The following is a 22,924-nucleotide window of genomic DNA, read 5'->3' on the forward strand; positions in this document are numbered from 1 at the left end:
ATAAAATAATGGCCATGTTTCAAGAGTATCAGAATTGTCCACTTCTCTCATTGACTTCTCAAACCCAGGCTTGGTCTGCTTCACAAGCCTTATCTGAAGTCTCGCGTTTTTACGTCTCTGGGTTTAGAAACTGGTAGTGGGGAAACAGGAAGTTCCGCGCAGGCGCGCATCATTCTTCGCAATCAAGGAAACGCCAGAATTGTGCAGTCGAGACGACTACTTCTGTGTCCGTTTCAAATGTATTACTACTGGTATGTAATAGCACGTTCTAATATCGAAAGAACATGTCATAACATGCCATGCAACAAATACGTCAAGGTATTATCTCGTTTGATAAAGGTTTTATGTGCTATTTTTATGTCAAACCGTGTGAGTGAACGTGATAACTTGTCACATAGAGACTTTAGGTTAGTCTGAGGGGATGTATATAATTTCGTCAAGGTAATTTTTATTTATGATCAATTTATTTGAGATTTCTGGGTTCGTTTAACATGTCGTTTTTGGTTTTGTGTAAAATTCACGAGCTGGTAAAATAGCGGTTTCCACTCGGTCTGCATCAACGGACATCAGTGTAGGCAGTGAGGGTGCAGCAGAGAGACACAATTTTACGGTTTCACCACTGTTTTGGAGCTAAATGTAATGATTATCAGTTTTTTACATGTGTACTAATATTCAGACAAATCAAGTTATCTTTATCCATAAATGTTACTATGGTGTGAACGGAAATACTTTTTGATTGGAATAATACAGTGACAAGGTTATTCAGGAAAATAGTACATAGTGCTGCCTGAAACATACTGCACCTTGTACTACATGTTTTTTGAGTCATTTATGTGAATTCAGGAAAACTACTATAGATTAAGTGCTTTTAGAGTTGTGTAGCCTAATTTAAAGTGTATACTTTGTCTAATGTGAATGATTTCGTGTTTTGTTGTCAATGCTTAGCTACCAGATCTATTGAAATGAGATCAGTGCTTGACTTGGACAGGAGCTCACCGGAGCTGAGTGCCAGCACCTCAAATTTCTACTGGTTGAGCTCATGTTCCTCTTATAGAATATTAGCTCAACAGTATTGTGGAGCTCCTGCACCTAAATATAAACAATATTTTTAGAGAATTAAGAAAGTGCCTGAACTGTCAAGACTAACTTTTGTATCTGTTTCTCTATTACTACTGGCTGACTCAGATTAGTCTGAGGCCGTTAACATCAACAGTGAGGACAAACCCAGCCTGCCTCTCTCCTTCCACACCGAGTCCAAACCTACAGTCACTGTGTCCTGACTGTGACAGTGGAGCCCAGTTTGCACTGCAGGATCCAGAGATGGCATCAGTGAAGCTGGAAGACTGCAGTCAAACACTGGAGATGAATGCCAACATTAAAGATGAGGAAGAGGAGGAGGAGATTAGGACAACTGTTAGTCATGGTAAGAGCAGGTTCCATCTATCTAAGTTTGTTTCATTCCAACTTTCCACTGTGTATGAAAAGTTGCAGTAGAACTGTTTCATGATGAACTGTTTCAATGAGAAGGTAGATGATATTTCATGCTACTGAGTGTATGGTTTGACACCAGTATTGCCAGCATTTGTTTTATTAACTGGGCTGTCTGGAGTGATCAGAGAGGAGACTAAAGAAGTGGAGTAGACAAACTGCCTGTGTTTTAAAGTTCTATGAAATGAGTCTGTGTAGTTACTAACCCTTGTGATGTTAAGTGGAGGATGATATGAAATTAGTCTGTGTAGTTACTAACCCTTGTGATGTTAAGTGGAGGATGATATGAAATGAGTCTGTGTAGTTACTAACCCTTGTGATAGTTAGTGGAGGATGATATGAAATTAGTCTGTGTTGTTACTAACCCTTGTGATAGTGAGTGGAGGATGATATGAAATGAGTCTGTGTAGTTACTAACCCTTGTGATAGTGAGTGGAGGATGATATGAAATGAGTCTGTGTAGTTACTAACCCTTGTGATGTTAAGTGGAGGATGATATGAAATTAGTCTGTGTAGTTACCAACCCTTGTGATGTTAAGTGGAGGATGATATGAAATGAGTCTGTGTAGTTACTAACCCTTGTGATAGTTAGTGGAGGATGATATGAAATGAGACTTATGAGATACTTTTAGATTAGTTTTATTCCCCTTTGTATTGCACAGCCTGCTGATATGAACACGTACAGTACCAGCCTGCTGATATGAATACGTACAGTACCAGCCTACTGATATGAATACATACAGTACCAGCCTGCTGATATGAATACGTACAGTACCAGCCTACTGATATGAATACATACAGTACCAGACTACTGATATGAATACGTACAGTACCAGACTACTGATATGAATACGTACAGTACCAGCCTGCTGATATGAATACATACAGTACCAGACTACTGATATGAATACATACAGTACCAGACTACTGATATGAATACGTACAGTACCAGACTACTGATATGAATACGTACAGTACCAGCCTACTGATATGAATACATACAGTACCAGCCTACTGATATGAATACATACAGTACCAGCCTACTGATATGAATACATACAGTACCAGCCTACTGATATGAATACATACAGTACCAGACTACTGATATGAATACATACAGTATCAGCCTACTGATATGAATACATACAGTACCAGACTACTGATATGAATACATACACTACCAGACTACTGATATGAATACATACAGTACCAGACTACTGATATGAATACATACAGTACCAGACTACTGATATGAATACATACACTACCAGACTACTGATATGAATACATACACTACCAGACTACTGATATGAATACATACAGTACCAGACTACTGATATGAATACATACACTACCAGACTACTGATATGAATACATACACTACCAGACTACTGATATGAATACATACACTACCAGCCTACTGATATGAATACGTACAGTACCAGACTACTGATATGAATACATACAGTGCATTCAGAAAGTATTCAGACACCTTGACTTTTTCCACATTTTGTTACGTTACAGCCTTATTTTAAAATGGGTTAAATAAGAAACGTCAATCTACACACAATATCCCATAATGACAAAGGAAACAGGTTTTTATAAATGTTTTTACATGTATAACATTTTTTAAACAGATACCTTATTTCCATAAGTATTCAGACTCTTTGCTATGAGACTCGACATTGAGCTCGGGTGCATCTTGTTTCCATTGATCATCGTTGAGATGTTTCTACAACTTGATTGTTGTCAACCTGTGGTAAATTCAATTGATTGGACATGATTTGGAAAGGCACCCACCTGTCTATATAAGGTCCCACAGTTAACAGTGCATGTCAGAGCAAAAACCAATCACTTGGTCGAAGGAATTGTCCGTAGAGCCCCATGAAAGGAAATATTCTCAAGCTGGTAAAATGGCGGCGCCACTCGTTCTGCGTCAAACTAACTTCATCTGCAGAGGGAGACAATTTCACGGTTGCACTACTGTGTTGTGTTTTTGAAGTAAAACCGTGAATACAAGGTTATTAAGGAAAATAGCACATCGTGATGCCTAAAACATACTGTGTAACCTTGTACTAAATGGTTTTTGAGTCTTGTATGTATTTATCTACTACAGGTTAAGTTGTAGCTCAAAGGTATTATTATGCACCTAAATATAAACAGTACCAGCACACAAAATGAGTATCGGCAACTATTTCAGTCCAAGTCAAGCACTGAATTAGATAATTGAACAAGAACAAATATAACATATTTAATAAAGAATAAAGAAGGTGCCAGAACTGTCAAGACAATTACTTTTGTGTCTGTTTCTCTTCTACTACTTGCCGACTCAGGTATGAGGCCGGTAACATCAACAGTGACGACAAACCCAGCCTGCCTCTCTCCTTCCACACTGAGTCCAAACCTACAGTCACTGGGTCCTGATTGTGACAGTCGAGCCCAGTTTGCTCTGCAGGATCCAGAGATGGCATCAGTGAAGCTGGAAGACTGCAGTCAAACACTGGAGCTGAATGTCATCATTAAAGATGAAGAAGAGGAGGAGAAGATTGGGGAATCTGTTTCTCATGGTAAGAGCAGGTTCTATCTATCTAAGTGTGTTGTTCATTCCAACTTTCCACTGTGTATGAAAAGTTGCAGTAGAACTGTTTCATGATGAACTGTTTCAATGAGAAGGTAGATGTTATTTCATGCTACTGAGACTTGCATGGTTTGACACCAGTATTTCCAGCATTTGTTTTATTCACTGGTCTATCTGGAGTGATCAGAGAGTAGACTAAAGAAGTGACAGTGTTTTAAAGTTCTATGAATATAGTCTGTAGTTTCTAACCCTTGTGATAGTGAGTGGAGGATGATATAGGTCATACTTTTCAAGACTTATGAGATACTTTAGTTTTTTTATTCTCATTTTGTATTGCACAGCCTACTAAAATGAATACGTACTGGTAGCCTAGTGGTCAGAACGTTGGGCCAGTAACCGAAAGGTTGCTGGATCGAATCCTTGAGCTGACAAGGTAAAAATATGTCATTCTGCCCCTGAGCACGGCAGTTAACACACTGAACCCCGGGCCCCTGAGCACGGCAGTTAACACACTGAACCCCGGGCCCCTGAGCACGGCAGTTAACACACTGAACCCCGGGCCCCTGAGCACGGCAGTTAACACACTGAACCCCGGGCCCCTGAGCACGGCAGTTAACACACTGAACCCCGGGCCCCAGAGCACGGCAGTTAACACACTGAACCCCGGGCCCCTGAGCACGGCAGTTAACACACTGAACCCCAGGCCCCTGAGCACGGCAGTTAACACACTGAACCCCGGGCCCCAGAGCACTGCAGTTAACACACTGAACCCCGGGCCCCTGAGCACGGCAGTTAACACACTGAACCCCGGGCCCCAGAGCACGGCAGTTAACACACTGAACCCCGGGCCCCTGAGCACGGCAGTTAACACACTGAACCCCGGGCCCCTGAGCACGGCAGTTAACACACTGAACCCCGGGCCCCAGAGCACGGCAGTTAACACACTGAACCCCGGGCCCCAGAGCACGGCAGTTAACACACTGAACCCCGGGCCCCAGAGCACGGCAGTTAACACACTGAACCCCGGGCCCCAGAGCACGGCAGTTAACACACTGAACCCCGGGCCCCAGAGCACGCCAGTTAACACACTGAACCCCGGGCAGTTAACACACTGAACCCCGGGCCCCAGAGCACGCCAGTTAACACACTGAACCCCGGGCCCCAGAGCACGGCAGTTAACACACTGAACCCCGGGCCCCAGAGCACGCCAGTTAACACACTGAACCCCGGGCCCCAGAGCACGCCAGTTAACACACTGAACCCCGGGCCCCAGAGCACGGCAGTTAACACACTGAACCCCGGGCCCCAGAGCACGGCAGTTAACACACTGAACCCCGGGCCCCTGAGCACGGAAGTTAACACACTGAACCCCGGGCCCCAGAGCACGGCAGTTAACACACTGAACCCCGGGCCCCAGAGCACGCCAGTTAACACACTGAACCCCGGGCCCCAGAGCACGCCAGTTAACACACTGAACCCCGGGCCCCAGAGCACGCCAGTTAACACACTGAACCCCGGGCCCCAGAGCACGGCAGTTAACACACTGAACCCCGGGCCCCAGAGCACGGCAGTTAACACACTGAACCCCGGGCCCCTGAGCACGGAAGTTAACACACTGAACCCCGGGCCCCTGAGCACAGCAGTTAACACACTGAACCCCGGGCCCCAGAGCACGGCAGTTAACACACTGAACCCCGGGCCCCAGAGCACGGCAGTTAACACACTGAACCCCGGGCCCCTGAGCACGGCAGTTAACACACTGAACCCCGGGCCCCTGAGCACGGCAGTTAACACACTGAACCCCGGGCCCCAGAGCACGGCAGTTAACACACTGAACCCCGGGCCCCAGAGCACGGCAGTTAACACACTGAACCCCGGGCCCCAGAGCACGGCAGTTAACACACTGAACCCCGGGCCCCAGAGCACGGCAGTTAACACACTGAACCCCGGGCCCCAGAGCACGCCAGTTAACACACTGAACCCCGGGCAGTTAACACACTGAACCCCGGGCCCCAGAGCACGCCAGTTAACACACTGAACCCCGGGCCCCAGAGCACGGCAGTTAACACACTGAACCCCGGGCCCCAGAGCACGCCAGTTAACACACTGAACCCCGGGCCCCAGAGCACGCCAGTTAACACACTGAACCCCGGGCCCCAGAGCACGGCAGTTAACACACTGAACCCCGGGCCCCAGAGCACGGCAGTTAACACACTGAACCCCGGGCCCCTGAGCACGGAAGTTAACACACTGAACCCCGGGCCCCAGAGCACGGCAGTTAACACACTGAACCCCGGGCCCCAGAGCACGCCAGTTAACACACTGAACCCCGGGCCCCAGAGCACGCCAGTTAACACACTGAACCCCGGGCCCCAGAGCACGCCAGTTAACACACTGAACCCCGGGCCCCAGAGCACGGCAGTTAACACACTGAACCCCGGGCCCCAGAGCACGGCAGTTAACACACTGAACCCCGGGCCCCTGAGCACGGAAGTTAACACACTGAACCCCGGGCCCCTGAGCACAGCAGTTAACACACTGAACCCCGGGCCCCAGAGCACGGCAGTTAACACACTGAACCCCGGGCAGTTAACACACTGAACCCAGGGCCCCTGAGCACGGCAGTTAACAGACTGAACCCCGGGCCCCAGAGCATAGCAGTTAACAGACTGAACCCCGGGCCCCAGAGCATAGCAGTTAACACACTGAACCCCGGGCCCCAGAGCACGGCAGTTAACACACTGAACCCCGGGCCCCAGAGCACGGCAGTTAACACACTGAACCCCGGGCCCCTGAGCACGGCAGTTAACAGACTGAACCCCGGGCCCCAGAGCATAGCAGTTAACAGACTGAACCCCGGGCCCCAGAGCATAGCAGTTAACACACTGATCCTCGTGCTCCAGAGACATGGATGTCGATTCTGGCAGCCCCTCTCTGATTCAGAGGTTGGGTTAAATGTGGAAGACACATTTCAGTTGAATGCATTCAGTTGTACAACTGACTAGGTATCCCCTCTCCCATTCAGGAAGAATTTAGACCCCTTGACTTTCCCCACATTTTGTTACGTTGCAGCCTTATTCTAAAATGGATTAAATAAATAAAAATCCTCATCAATCTACACACAATATCCCATAATGACATCACAATATCCCATAATGACATCACAATATCCCATAATGACATCACAATACCCCATAATGACATCACAATATCCCATAATGACATCACAATATCCCATAATGACATCACAATACCCCATAATGACATCACAATATCCCATAATGACATCACAATACCCCATAATGACATCACAATATCCCATAATGACATCACAATATCCCATAATGACATCACAATATCCCATAATGACATCACAATACCCCATAATGACATCGCAATATCCCATAATGACATCACAATACCCCATAATGACATCACAATATCCCATAATGACATCACAATATCCCATAATGACATCACAATATCCCATAATGACATCACAATATCCCATAATGACATCACAATACCCCATAATGACATCACAATACCCCATAATGACATCACAATATCCCATAATGACATCACAATACCCCATAATGACATCACAATACCCCATAATGACATCACAATACCCCATAATGACATCACAATACCCCATAATGACATCACAATACCCCATAATGACCAAGCAAACACCGGTTTTGGAAATGTTTTCACATTTTCTAAAATAAAAAACAAACAAACAGTAATACCTTATTTACATAAGTATTCAAATCCTTTGCGATGAGACTTAACATTGAGCTCAGGTGCATCCTGTTTCCATTGATCATCCTTGAGATGTTTCTACAACTTGATTGGAGTCCACCTGTGGTCAATTCAATTGATTGGACATGATTTGTAAAGGTACCCACCTGTCTATGTAAGGTCCCACAGTTTACAGTGCATGTCAGAGTAAAAACCAAGCCATGAGGTCGAAGGAATTGTCCGTAGAGCTCCATGAAAGGGAATATTCACAAGCTGGTTAAATGGCGGTGCCCAATCGGTCTGCATCAACGGACTTCAGTGCAGGCAGTGAGGGTGCAGCAGGAGAGACCATTTTTACGGTTGCACTACTGTTTTGGATCTAAATGTAACAACTCGGTTTTCTACATGTGTAATAATATTCAGACACATTTGTCCGTAGAGCTCCATGAAAGGATTATGTCGAGGCACAGATCTGGGGGAGGGACCAAAACACTACTGCAGTGTTTATTTAAAAAAATTTTTTTAACCTTTTATTTAACTAGGCATGTCGGTTAAGAACAAATATTTTTTTACAATGATGGCCTACCCCGACCTAACCCAGACTACGCTGGGCCACTTGCCAGCAGCCCTTATGGGACACTCAATCATGTCCAGTTGTGATATAGCCTGGAATCGAACTAGGGTCTGTAGGGATGCATCTTGCACTGAGATGCAGTGCCTTAGACCGCTGCACCACTCGGGAGACCTTAGAAGCGTTGAAGGTCCCCAAGAACACAATGGCTTCCATCAATCATTATTTTTATTTATATATATAATATATATAATAGTTCCAAGTTGGAAAATCAACAGAAATACAATTTTCTTTTCTGTTTTTCCCCAACACGAAGATAGATGAACATAACAACCAAATAAATAAATAAAAAGTACGATATGCAGTTGTAGATGATGTAGATTACGCTTCGACTAGAGTCAATATTCACAAAGAAAAGACAGTTTTTTATTTTTATTTTTTTTAAATGTTTTCATGAGATGCAGTGCTTCCAGCCCCTTGAAGCGTTGAAGGTCCCCAAGAACACAGTGACATCATCATTCTTTTTTTAAACACATATATTTATTAGTTCCATGTAGAACAATTACACAAATACAATTGTATTTTCTCTTTTCACCCCCCCAACCCAAAGAGAGATGAAAACATAACAACCAAACATAAAGAAATCCATTAATATAAATAAATAAAGTAGAATATACAGTTGTAGATTTATTTATTTATTTATTTCACCTTTATTTAACCAGGTAGGCAAGTTGAGAACAAGTTCTCATTTACAATTGCGACCTGGCCAAGATAAAGCAAAGCAGTTCGACAGATACAACGACACAGAGTTACACATGGAGTAAAACAAACATACAGTCAATAATACAGTATAAACAAGTATATATACAATGTGAGCAAATGAGGTGAGAAGGGAGGTAAAGGCAAAAAAGGCCATGGTGGCAAGGTAAATACAATATAGCAAGTAAAACACTGGAATGGTAGTTTTGCAATGGAAGATTGTGCAAAGTAGAAATAAAAATAATGGGGTGCAAAGGAGCAAAATAAATAAATAAAATAAATACAGTAGGGAAAGAGGTAGTTGTTTGGGCTAAATTATAGGTGGGCTATGTACAGGTGCAGTAATCTGTGAGCTGCTCTGACAGTTGGTGCTTAAAGCTAGTGAGGGAGATAAGTGTTTCCAGTTTCAGAGATTTTTGTAGTTCGTTCCAGTCATTGGCAGCAGAGAACTGGAAAGAGAGGCGGCCAAAGAAAGAATTGGTTTTGGGGGTGACTAGAGAGATATACCTGCTGGAGCGCGTGCTACAGGTGGGAAATGCTATGGTGACCAGTGAACTGAGATAAGGCGGAGCTTTACCTAGCATGGACTTGTAGATGACCTGGAGCCAGTGGGTCTGGCGACGAATATGTAGCGAGGGCCAGCCGACTAGAGCATACAGGTCGCAGTGGTGGGTGGTATAAGGTGCTTTAGTGACAAAACGGATGGCACTGTGATAAACTGCATCCAGTTTGCTGAGTAGAGTGTTGGAAGCAATTTTGTAGATGACATCGCCGAAGTCGAGGATCGGTAGGATAGTCAGTTTTACTAGGGTAAGTTTGGCGGCGTGAGTGAAGGAGGCTTTGTTGCGGAATAGAAAGCCGACTCTAGATTTGATTTTGGATTGGAGATGTTTGATATGAGTCTGGAAGGAGAGTTTACAGTCTAGCCAGACACCTAGGTACTTATAGATGTCCACATATTCAAGGTCGGAACCATCCAGGGTGGTGATGCTAGTCAGGCGTGCGGGTGCAGGCAGCGAACGGTTGAAAAGCATGCATTTGGTTTTACTAGCGTTTAAGAGCAGTTGGAGGCCACAGAAGGAGTGTTGTATGGCATTGAAGCTCATCTGAAGGTTAGTTAACACAGTGTCCAAAGAAGGGCCAAAAGTATACAGAATGGTGTCTACGTAGAGGTGGATCAGAGAATCACCAGCAGCAAGAGCGACATCATTGATGTATACAGAGAAGAGAGTCAGCCCGAGTATTGAACCCTGTGGCACCCCCATAGGGACTGCCAGAGGTCTGGACAACAGGCCCTCCGATTTGACACACTGAACTCTGAGAAGTAGTTGGTGAACCAGGCGAGGCAGTTGTTTGAGAAAGCAAGGCTGTTGAGTTTGCCGATAAGAATGCAGTGATTGACAGAGTCGAAAGCCTTGGCCAGGTCGATGAAGACGGCTGCACAGTACTGTTTTTTTTATCGATGGTGGTTATGATATCGTTTAGGACCTTGAGCGTGGCTGAGGTGCACCCGTGACCAGCTCGGAAACCGGATTGCATAGTGGAGAAGGTACGGTGGGATTCAAAATGGTCTGTGATTTTTTTTCTGTTAACTTGACTTTCGAAGACTTTAGAAAGGCAAGGTAGGCCGACACGAAACACAGACCTTATTTGAAGTGTTTCTAAAATCCGAGAAAAATGAATGGTGAAAAAATGATTGGAACCATTTCCTTGTTTGACTGCTAGGTTTTATGGGTATTGTGATTTATACTCTATTGATATGCAGCTACCCAACGCTAGAGGGGTGTGGAGATACGTGGGGCAGCAGGTAGCCTAGTGGTTAGCGCGTTGGGCCAGTAACCAAAAGGTTGCTGGATCAAATCCCTGAGTTGACAAGGTAAAAATCAGATGTTCTGCCCCTGAACAAGGCAGTTAACCCTCTGATCCCTGGTAGCTCATCATTATCAATAAGAATTGGTTCTTAACTGACTTTCCTAGCTAAATAAAACCTTTAGTTTTTAATGGCAAAAAAAAGAGGAATGGGGGATTGCAGAAGCCTTCTGGAAGATTTGATGGAGAAGATGGTGGACCAGAAAATAAGGAGAGTAGTGGAATATGGAATGGAGGATCACACAGAGCCTTTAGAATGGAGGATCACACAGAGCCTTTAGAATGGAGGATCACACAGAGCCTTTAGAATGGAGGATCACACAGAGCCTTTAGAATGGAGGATCACACAGAGCCTTTAGAATGGAGGATCACACAGAGCCTTTAGAATGGAGGATCACACAGAGCCTTTAGAATGGAGGATCACACAGAGCCTTTAGAATGGAGGATCACACAGAGCCTTTAGAATGGAGGATCACACAGAGCCTTTAGAATGGAGGATCACACAGAGCCTTTAAAATGGAGGATCACACAGAGCCTTTAGAATGGAGGATCACACAGAGCCTTTAGAATGGAGGATCACACAGAGCCTTTAGAATGGAGGATCACACAGAGCCTTTAGAAGAGCTACAGGAGGAAAGTGAACGTGACAAGAGGATGAATGAACTGCGATGGAACTGCGATGGTGCTATGATGACCCCTGAGAAGGAGCTGAGTGGAGGGGGAAGTTGAGTTGGTGAAGGTAACTCTGAGTGGACTCATAATGATTTCTCCGATATCCAGAGGGAGCGGATGCTCCAGATTTCACGATTGGGGACAAGAATTTTGACTCTAATTGCTCTCCGGAACAGGGCGGCATTGAAAGGAGTGATAATGGGATTAGGTTTATGTGTTGAGGAGGAGCAGTTGAAATGGAAGATTCCAGGTGTCTGTGATGCCAGTGTTTTGCTGAGTAGTAGATCCAGTGTATAGCTTTGGGAAACAACAGAATACTTTGTCATGTGGACTTTTGCAATTCTGTATTAATTATGTATTAATGAATTGAATGTATGTAGGCTGTGGAATCCCTCACACCAGTACAGTAGGTGGAGGTGTAATGCAGCTAAAAGTTGGGTGTGATCCACCAACCAAATCCCAAAGAAGGACGCAAATGCACATCACTTGACCCGTATGGAGAATGTAAAACAAGAGCGTTGTTTATTTCTATTATTGATGTTTGATGAAGAGTATCTACCACCCTATGTAAAGCTGGGATATATAAGATACCCCATAAGAGAGTTGGTGTAAAACCCGATGCACATAAGAAATGTTAAGGGTTTGGCCACATGTCAAGTGTTTGCAGACAGACATGTTTTATTGAAGAGTTTGTGAATTTAAAATGTTGCATCTGTGATGGGGATCATATTACCGAATTCCCAGAGTGCCCTGTTAGGGTGAATGAGGTTGATGTGTCAAAGATCAGGACTGTACAGCAAATCTCCTATGTGGAGGAGGTGAAGAGAGTTATAGGGACAAGAGGCCACAGTTCTATAGAAGATATGGAGGTGGATGCACCTCAACCAGTTGTAAATGTTGTATGTCAATCAAGTGATCTGGATACACTTATTGTGAAGAAGGTGGATATTTTAGTATTTATAGCCACAGTTATTAATTGTACTGTACATGAAGTCCAAGAAGCTGGACATCATCATATCTGCAGCTGAGAAGTTTCTGGGACTACAAGGACTACTGTCACCAGATAATGTTCTGCTCTTACAGGATCCTTCTCAGCCTGTGTAGGGACCTGGTTAGAACAGAAAAGCAGGCTGATTTAGTTTAATTTACATTTCCTTATTATAGTTTGTATGATAAATAAAACTGTATACACTGAACAAACATATAAATGCAACATGTAAAGTGTTGGTTTCATGAGGTGAAATAAAATATTCCAGAAATGTTCCATTTACATCCCTGTTAGTGAGCATTTCTCCTTTGCTAAGATAATCCATCCACCTGACAGGTGAGGCTTATTAAATAGCATCATTACACAGGTGCACCTTGTGTGGGGGACAAGAGTGGCTAGTAGGTACCTTGGCAGCAGCCACTGGGGATCCCTGATGTCAACAGAATGCCCCATGGTGGGGTTATGGTATGGGCAGGCATAAGCTACAGACAACGAACATAACTGCATTTTGTCAATGGCCATTTGAATGCACAGAGAAACCATGACAAGTTCCTGAGGCACATTGTCCTGCCATTCACCCGCCTCCATAACCTCATGTTTCAGCGTGACAATGTGCAGCCCCACGTCGCAAGGATCTGTACACAATTGAAAATGCTGAAAATGTCCCAATTCCATGGCTTGCATACTCACCAGACATGTCTCCCTTTGAGCATGTTCGAGATGATCCGGATCGACGTGTACGACAGCTTGTTCCAGTTCCCTCCTATATCCAGGCATTTCACACAGCCATTGAAAAGGAGTGGGACAACATTCCAGATGCCACAATCAACAGCCTGAATAACTCTATGTAAAGGAGACGTGTCCCAGAGGAGGCAGCAGCAGCTACCCACTTCTCTAGTGCTTAATGTGTAAATTGGGAGGTGCCGGAACCAAAAGTGAGCCTAAGAGGGGGGTTGACCTGGGGGGCTCTGAGGTACCAGAACACATAAAAAACAAATGACAGACTACTTTGACACTGACAAACAGAATCTGAGGTCAATATAAACGACCTTGTCTCTAATCCATCAGTAGCCTAGGCCAGGTGTGAGGAGAAACACATAGTACATTATGAGGAATTCATATGCCACGAGGTAGGATACCTAATCCTGGCAAATGGGTCCCGGAAACAAAACTGAGAGGTGCTGGAGGATCCGGCAACAAATTAAGCATCACCCTTCTCATATAATGGGGTTGGGCCATCCCAAGAATCCCTGAATGCACGGATGGTTGCACCAAAGATTCTTTATAACTAAATCTAGATAGACCACAACCAGTCATTTCCAATGGGAACAGATGAGTCATAGCGGGCAGAGCCAAGCACGAGCTAGCGAGATCTTATTGGCGCGTTCTAGAACACATCTGCATATTTCTGTTAGGCAATGCCTCCTCTGTGAAGTGCTCATGTGCAATTACTCAATTCGCCTTTACATTCCTTCTGAACAACGCAATTTAAAAAATATATATATACTTTTGCAAAGGGTAAAATCCATAAAACTTAGTCCTCTCTGTTCATAACTTAATTTAGTTTTGGGAACAGAACTGTATTAAGATCAGATGTTTCATAGATTAAAACATTTGCAGAAAATCGGCCAAAATACATCTAGTTCCATCTTCTCCCACTGCCTGTCAGCGGGCTTCCTCTCACTACCATATTTGGTAGTGAGTGGAAACGCTAAGCGGATTCTTCACATTTATACATCTGGTGAAATATCTGTCTCCTTGTTCAATCTGTGGCTGCACTGTGGTAGTGGGGGAACAGGAAGTTCAGGGCACGCACCATTCTTCAGAATAAATAAAGCGGCAGAACTCTAATGTTAAGAAGATAACATTTGTGTCCTTTTCTATTTATTACTACAGGTATGTAGTAGCAGGTTTAAACTTCCTGATATTAGAAGAACATGCGAGGTAACAAATCCTTTAAGGTATTAACACGTTTGGTAAAGGGTTGATGTGTTATTTTTGTGTCAAACCAAGTGAAGAACGTGATAACTCTTTTACAAGCCACATATCTAGAGACTTTGGGTTTGTCTGAGTGGATGTACGTAATTTTCTCAAGGTCATTTCGTAAATAATCAATTTATTTGAGATTTCTGAGTTCGTTTGACATGTTATTGGTTTTATCACGAGCTGGGAAAACCGCAGCGGCCACTCTGTCTGCGTCAAAAATACATTTTTATATAGTCATTTTCAGACACATTCCATTTCTATCTTTGTCTATAAATTGTTAATATGATGTGAACGGGAAATACAATTGTTTTTTTATTTGAAATAATACAGTGAAGTGAAGGTTATTCAGGAAAATAGTACATAGTGCTGCCTAAAACATACTGCAACCTTGTACTGAATGGTTTTTGAGTCGTTTATTAATTTATGAAAATCCAAGAAATCTACTATAGGTTAAGTTTAGTTACATTGTGTAGCGTGTACTTTGTCTAATTTTGAATGAATGCATGTTTTGTTGTCAATGCTTACCTACCTGATCTATTGAAATGAGATGGACAGGAGCTCACTGGAGCTGAGTACCAGCACCTCAATGTTCTACTGCTTGAGCTCATGTTCCTCTTATAGAATATTAGCTCAACAGTATTGTGGAGCTGCTGCACCTAAATATAAACAGTATCGGCACCTATTTCAGTCCAAGTCAAGCACTGAATTAGATAATTGACCACAAACAAATCAAAATCAAATCAAATTTATTTTATATAGCCCTTCGTACATCAGCTGATATCTCAAAGTGCTGTACAGAAACCCAGCCTAAAACCCCAAACAGCAAGCAATGCAGGTGAAGAAGCACGTTTTAATATTTTAATAGAGTATAAAGAAAGTTCCAGAACTGTTAAGACAACTTTTTGTCTGTTTCTCATTGTTACTACAGGACAACTAGAATTAAGTCTGAGGCCGGCAACATCAATAGTGAGGACAAACCCAGCCTGCCTCTCTCCTTCCACACTGAGTCCAAACCTACAGTCACTGGGTCCTGATTGTGACAGTGGAGCCCAGTTTGCACTGCAGGATCCAGAGATGGCATCAGTGAAGCTGGAAGACTGCAGTCAAACACTGGAGCTGAATGTCATCATTAAAGATGAAGAAGAGGAGGAGAAGATTGGGAAATCTGTTTCTCATGGTAAGAGGAGATTCTGTTATTTATTCGAGCTTCCCACTGTGTATGAAAAGTTGCTGTAGACCTGTTTCATGATGAACTGTTTCAATGAGAAGGTAGATGTTATTTCATGCTACTGAGACTTGGTGGTTTGACACCAGTAAAGGGAATGTTTTATTAACTGGGCTGTCTGGAGTGTTCAGAGAGGAGACTAAAGAAGGGAAGTTGACAAACTGCCAGTGTTTTAAAGTTCTATGAAATTAGTATTTTTTTAACCTATTATTTAACTAGGCAAGTCAGTTAAGAACAAATTATTATTTACATTGTCAGCCTACCCCCGGCCAAACCCAGACGACACTGGGCCAATTGATCGCTAACCCTAAGGGACTCCCAATCATGGTCGGATGTAACACAGCCTGGTTACTAACCCTTGTGATAGTGAGTGGATGATATTGCTCATAATTTTCATGACTTTCACCCACTTTTAAAACAGTTTATTCCCTTTTCTATTGTACAGCCTACTGATATGAATACATATGTTACCAGACTACTGATATGAATACATATGTTACCAGCCTACTGATATGAATACATATGTTACCAGCCTACTGATATGAATACATATGTCACCCGGTACAGACAGAAGAGGACTGGCCACCCATTTGAGCCTGGTTTCTCTCTACGTTTCTTCCTAGTTTCCTGCTTGCTGGGGAGTTTTTCGTGGCCACTTTGCTTCTACAACTGCATTGCTTGCGCTTTGGGGATTGAGGCTGGGTTTCTGTAAAGCAATTTGTGACAACTTCTGATGTAATAAGGGCTACATAAAATAGATGTGTATATCACACCAACTGACTGGTTCTTCTGATGTTGTTCACACAGGAGACCGTGTTGAGACATTCTCTACATCCAGAGAGCAACAGCAGGAAGATCACAGAGCGAAGAGGTCTCACCACTGCCCACATTGTGAGGAGATTTTCCCATTTCTGTCAAAGCTTAAAATACACCTAGAAATACACACAGGAGTGAATCGGTATTCCAATACTGATGGCGGGAAGAATTTCACATCATTAAAGGCTCTGACAGTTCATCAGAGAGTGCATAGAGGAGAGAAGCCTTACTCCTGCTCTGACTGTGCAAAATGCTTCACAACATCAACTGAGCTAAAAGTTCATCGCCGAACACACACAGGAGAGAAGCCTTACTCCTGCTCTGATTGTGTAAAATGCTTCACAACATCAACTGAGCTAAAAGTTCATCGCCGAACACACACAGGAGAGAAGCCTTACTCCTGCTCTGATTGTGGAAAGAGTTTCTCTCAACTGGGCACCTTAAAACAACATGAACGTATACACACAGGAGAGAAGCCTTACTCCTGCTCTGACTGTGGGAAGAGTTTCTCTGTACTGGACCACTTAAAAACACATGAACGTATACATACGGGCGAGAAGCCTTACTCCTGCTCTGACTGTGTAAAATGCTTCACAACGTCAACTGAGCTAAATGTTCATCAGAGAACACACACAGGAGAGAAGCCTTACTCCTGCTCTGATTGTGTAAAATGCTTCACAACATCAACTAGGCTAAAAGTTCATCAGAGAACACACACAGGAGAGAAACCTTACTTCTGCTCTGACTGTGGGGTGAGTTTCTCTCTACTGGGCCACTTAAAACGACATGCACGGATACACACAGGAGAGAAGCCTTACACCTGCTCTGACTGTGGAAAGAGTTTCTCTCTACTGTGCCACTTAAAACGACATGCACGGATACACACAGGAGAGAAGCCTTACTCCTGCTCTGATTGTGTAAAATGCTTCACAACATCAACTGGGTTAATAGTTCATCAGAGAACACACAAAAGTTAAGCTTTACTCTTCTTTGAATATGGGAAGAGTCTCTGAACTGAACCACTTAAAATAACATGAACATATACACAGGAGAGAAGCCTTACTCCTGCTCTGACTGTGGAAAGCGTTTCTCTCGAGTGGGCCAGTTAAAATGACACCAAGGTAAACATAAAGGAAATAGGCCTTACCCCTGATCTGACTAGAAATTTTTTTAAAACAACAGCTTAGCTAAAAAGTCACCAGAGAACACACATAGGAGAGAAGCCGTACTTCTGCTCTCATTGTGGCATGAGTTTTTCCCGATTGGGTAATGTAAAAACACATCAACGGATACACACTTGAGAGAAGCCTGATCACTGCACTGACTGTGAGAAGAGATTATACAGATTGGGCCATTTAAAACGACACCAATGTATACATAGAGAGAAGACTCATCAGTTCTCTCAGACCAGCTAAGATTAGACACTCCACTTAATTCTCAACTCATTAAGTAATTGGCAACGTTGAATTGGATCAAATGACAAGTGTAGAACACTCTATTGTAATCCTATAGTTTCTCACTGTGAGAGAACTGTGCAGAGGAAAGCGAGCGTTCTAGAATGTCAGCCTCTACTTTACTGATCAGTGCGCACCTTGTCAGTTTTGGTGTGTTTTGTTAGTTTCTACTGTAAAGATAGAGATTAATTTACGGTTGAATATCCTCTGTGAGACGTCTCACACTGGAGTCTGATGGTTGACTGGGTGGTACTGCTTCCCTCTGCAGGTTTCTGCGGGAATGAGCTAGGAGACACAACATACTCTGAGTGTACAAAACATTACGGACACCTGTTCTTTTCATGACATAAACTGACCAGGTGAAACCAGGTTAAAAGCTATGATCGTTAGTTTTTGTGTATTTATTATGGATCCTCATTAGCTTTCAGCAAAAATCAACAAACTGCTATTGCAGTGGGCTAAGGAATGAAAACACTGGACACTGGAAAATTGGAAAACTATTGCCTGGCCTGATGAATCCCTGTTCCTGCTGTTTCACGCTGATGGGAGGACTGGGGTATGGAGGAAACCACGAGGACATACATCCAGTGGTGGAAAAAGTACCTTAATAGAAAATGACTCAATTAAAAGTGAAAGTCACCCAGTAAAATACTACTGGAGTAAAAGTCTAGAAGTATTTGATTGTAAATATACTTAAGAATCAAAAGTAAAAGTATGAATAATTTCAAATTCCTTAAAATTAAGCAACTGTTGTTTTTTATATATTACAGATAGCCAGGGGCACACTCCAACACTCAGACATCATTTACAAACGAAGCATTTGTGTTTAGTGAGTCTGCCAGATCAGAGGCAGTGGGGAGGACCAGGGATGTTATCTTGATAAGTGTGTGAACTGGACCATTTTCTGTCCTGCTAATCATAAAAATGTAACGAGTACTTTTGGGTGTCAGAGACAATGTATGGAGTAAAAAGTGCTTTATTTTATATTGGAATTTGGTGACATAAAAGTTGTCAACAATATGAATAAATGTAATATGTATATAAATATATACAAATATAAAAATATAAATAGTAAAGTAAAGATACAACTAAAGTAGTTCTTTAAATAATGTATTCTTAAATCCACTCCGTGTGTCAGCATTGCAGGCTGGTGGTGTGATGGTTGGGGTGTGTTTTCAGGGCACACATTGGGCCTCTTGATAAAAGTTGAGCAATGTTTGAATGCCACAGGATATCTAAATAATCACTGCCAATCAGGTGCATCCCTTCATGGCAGCAGTGTATCCATCTGCAAATAGATTTCTTCAGCAGGATTACACCACAAGGCTTGTCCAGGAATGGTTCCAAGAACATGACAGTGAATTCAGCTTACTGCAGTGGCCTGCCGAGTCACCAGATCTCAATCCAATTGTTCATCTGTGGGAGGAGATGGAACAAGCTATTCAGAGTAGAGATCCACTCCCACCCAACCCAACACATCTGTGGGAAGCATTGGAGTCAACATGGGCCAGAATCCCTGTGGAACGCTCTCAACACCTTGGACATTCTATGCCCCGATGAATTGAGGATGTTCTGACGACAACGGGGGTGCAACTCCTAATGTTTAGTGTATATCAGAAAAGATGGTGTGATGATCCGTTTTCAGCTTTAGTTTGGGTGGATTATTTAATATTACTAAACAACTTTTGTTTAGTGATAAACAAGCTATGAATCATCTAATTGTGTTTATTACATTGTATTTTAATACTAGATTCATTATTTTAGTCATTGATGATGAATGTGTTTGAATAACTGTATTGAAGTTAATTGATCTGGCGGCAGGTAGCCTAGTGGTTAAGAGTGTTGGGCCAGTAACTGAAAGGTTGCTGGTTTGAATCTCAAGCCGACTAGGTGAAAGATCTGTTATTGTGCCTTTGAGCAAGGCAATTATCTCTTCTTTGTCCTGGAAGTTGCTCCGGATAAGAGCATCTGCTAAATGACAAAAATGTAATGAAAAATGTTTGTACGTGCATTTATGCTGGGCAACTGCTTTTTTTTCTCTTGTGTATAATTCAATGAAATAAACTGTTTGAAGTGAAGTACTGTATACACAATACACAACATTACCACTTTGTTTACCCTGGTCAGAGGGACAGGGCCATAGTAAGCTAGACTTTGCAGCTGCTGTTGTTAGTAGCCTACAGTTTCCATGTAATACAGCATGTCAGATTGCTAATGATTAGGTGTATAGGCTGCTACATTTCTGCAAGAGTTTTTGCTTGTGTCTATCGGGAGTGATGTATTATCAGGCTTGCTAAAGAAGCTACTAGAGGGAAGTGGAGAGCGCGCCTTGAGCTTTGTGTGTTGTTCCTGGCCTGCCCGACATGGTCAAGAGAGGCAAAGGGCATGAAGCAGCACTCCGAAGTGAAGACCTGTACAAAATTGTATGATTGTAGTACAATGAAAAAAATACAGCATTGTATTGTCGTGGAATGGTAGTGACCAAAAAACATATGTTTTGTTATTGTACTGGGCCTAGGAGCATAGAAGAAACTGCCAGATGTGTCATAATAGCCTGGAAGTAAAGCTGCACTGGGAGAATACATTGAATACATTCAGCAGGGTGGAACAATCACAGTAAAACATGATTTAAATGTATTGTTGGAAGGGCTGTGGTCTCCATTCATGTAATACATTAAATATATACATCAGATGGTATTGGGGAGCTATTTCATAGGGTTTTCATGGGTACATTATTTACCCATTTCAATCTTATACCAACCAACCCTATGCTTGGTGTGACTGTTATGGACAGAGCAGACCTTCTGATATGCCCCTAAATATTGTAATATGCAACCTGGAATTAACATGTAAGAGGACCAGTGCTTCTACAGTGAATCACATCTGTGCTGTTTGAGAGAGATGTTAGACTACATTGTATCGTTGTTTCCTCTTCTGGGTGCACTGGTGGGGAACAATATAATTTCAATTCACAGAGACAATGAATATTTCACATTTAGCCCTATATCCACACGTTTGAATTATCCTATTAACAAATAGCCTATAGCTGCCCAATTCATAGTCCTAGACAGTGTAGGCTACACTACACATTTAACACGTGGTTAGTGGGCTAATCAAATAAATGACCATAACATAATGTTGGATCTGATTACAGTGGTAAAATCACCAATGTCTATATTAATGCGTAGGATGCATGATATATCTTGAACATATCGGAATCGCCGATATTAGCTACAAATGCTACGGCCGATGTCTAGCTTAACGCCAGATGTGCAAAACCGATGTCAAAGTTGACGTGCATACTTATATAACGAAGGTACGTGACGTGATGACGCCACGTAAAATGTTGCGCTATACGTGCAACACAGCATTCCTAAACTCGCCCACAATGTCTACCAGTCAACAAGTAAACATTTCAGCAAGACATCTCAAAGGTGAAATCCATTAAATGCAAGCTAATGGAATTCATTGCCCTTGACAATCAACCGTTCACTGTCGTGGGTGATGTTGGCTTTCGCCGACTGGTCAAGCACCGGTTAACACAACCAAGTGCGCTATTTTTCCGATGTTGCCCTACCAGAGTTACACAGTAATAGCGTCACTGCTATTAGCTTCACGACATACATATTACGGAACGCCGTTTAGGTCTTTGCGTGTCAAAAATGATACAGTAGCACTGTCAAAGCAGTACAAAAATGTCAGCAAACACCGACCACGAACGATATGTTTACAATACCGCGTTGGTAATAAAGCATTATTTGTTCGACCGCAACTTCTGGGGTAGCTAGCTTTAACTTGGTAACCTAACTAGCACCAATACAACCAGCCTGAACACAATGGCCAGTAAAAACTGCAGTCATTTTCATTATTCTTAGCAATGATTTCGGAATCCTTGTAAGTAATAGCTAGGTTGCCACTTGTGGTTCGCCTATTGAAATTGAACGTTATAAGAAGCCAGCTAGCTTCTTTAAACTAGTGAGATTTGTCTGGACCGGGTTATGTGTTGTGAAGCTAGTCGAAATAAGGATTAAGCACAATAGTGGAATTTGCGGTTTGCCTTCAAAATAAAAGTATGTAATTGAAAGTGATGCAAATGAATACAAATAGTATAATTACTTTTATTTTGAAGGCTAACTGAAAAGCCCACTATTGTTGCTAATCCTTATTGTGGCTAGCTTCACATAGATGGGTCCGACCACCATTAATCAAATAAGAACTGTCTTATAAATTAGGGTTATTTTAGATGATGATACCTAGCTAAATAGTTAGCTAGCTAACTATAGCTACTGTGTCTTTTTTGGCACGCAAAGACCCAAACGGCGTTCCATAGAAGTCCTGGTTGAGAATGAAGTGACTGAACAAATGAACGAAACAGCACAGCAAGTAAGTTAAATAAATGGGTTTTGATTATGTTTTAATGGTAATGGAGACATACTTAAATGCCAACAAAATTACTTTTTGGTAACACTTTTGTGGTGTGTGTAACCTTTATTTAACTAGGCAAGTCAGTTAAGAACAAATTCTTATTTTACAATGACTGCCAGGACGACGCTTGGCCAATTGTGTGCTGCCCTATGGGACTCCCAATCACGGCCGGATGTGATGCAGCCTGGATTCGAACCAGGGACTGTAGTGACGCATCTTGCACTGAGATGCAGTGCCTCAGACCGCTGTGTCCATGTGTGTGTGTTAACTATTTAACTGTACTAGAATGCTTAAAACGCAGCTTTTTTTTACATTGGTTTTCGCGGTATCAGTTTTTTGTTATATCCGT

The 22,924-nt window shown here is 42.7% G+C and overlaps 2 protein-coding genes across 4 annotated transcripts in view; both read left to right on the forward strand.

Annotated features, from left to right (window-relative positions):
* The window catches only part of LOC110514545 (uncharacterized), a 101,382-nt gene that overhangs the window by 38,171 nt on the left and 40,287 nt on the right, over positions 1-22,924 (forward strand). The gene's annotated exons all lie outside the window — the stretch shown is intronic.
* Positions 135-20,228, forward strand: LOC149975389 (uncharacterized). 2 transcript variants are annotated; one of them, XM_090207078.1, is made up of 5 exons: positions 135-318; positions 1,186-1,423; positions 3,822-4,055; positions 15,584-15,832; positions 16,688-20,228. In XM_090207078.1, the coding sequence occupies exons 1-5, from the start codon at positions 238-240 to the stop codon at positions 17,671-17,673; spliced, it is 1,788 nt and encodes a 595-aa protein (XP_090063204.1). In that variant the 5' UTR covers positions 135-237; the 3' UTR covers positions 17,674-20,228. The 2 variants fall into 2 exon arrangements, with proteins under 2 accessions (XP_090063204.1, XP_090063203.1); XM_090207077.1 differs by having other exon boundaries at positions 152-251.

The sequence above is a fragment of the Oncorhynchus mykiss genome, chromosome 18, assembly GCF_057628025.1.
Source record: "Oncorhynchus mykiss isolate SJ-2025 chromosome 18, ASM5762802v1, whole genome shotgun sequence".
Lineage (NCBI taxonomy): Eukaryota > Metazoa > Chordata > Actinopteri > Salmoniformes > Salmonidae > Oncorhynchus > Oncorhynchus mykiss.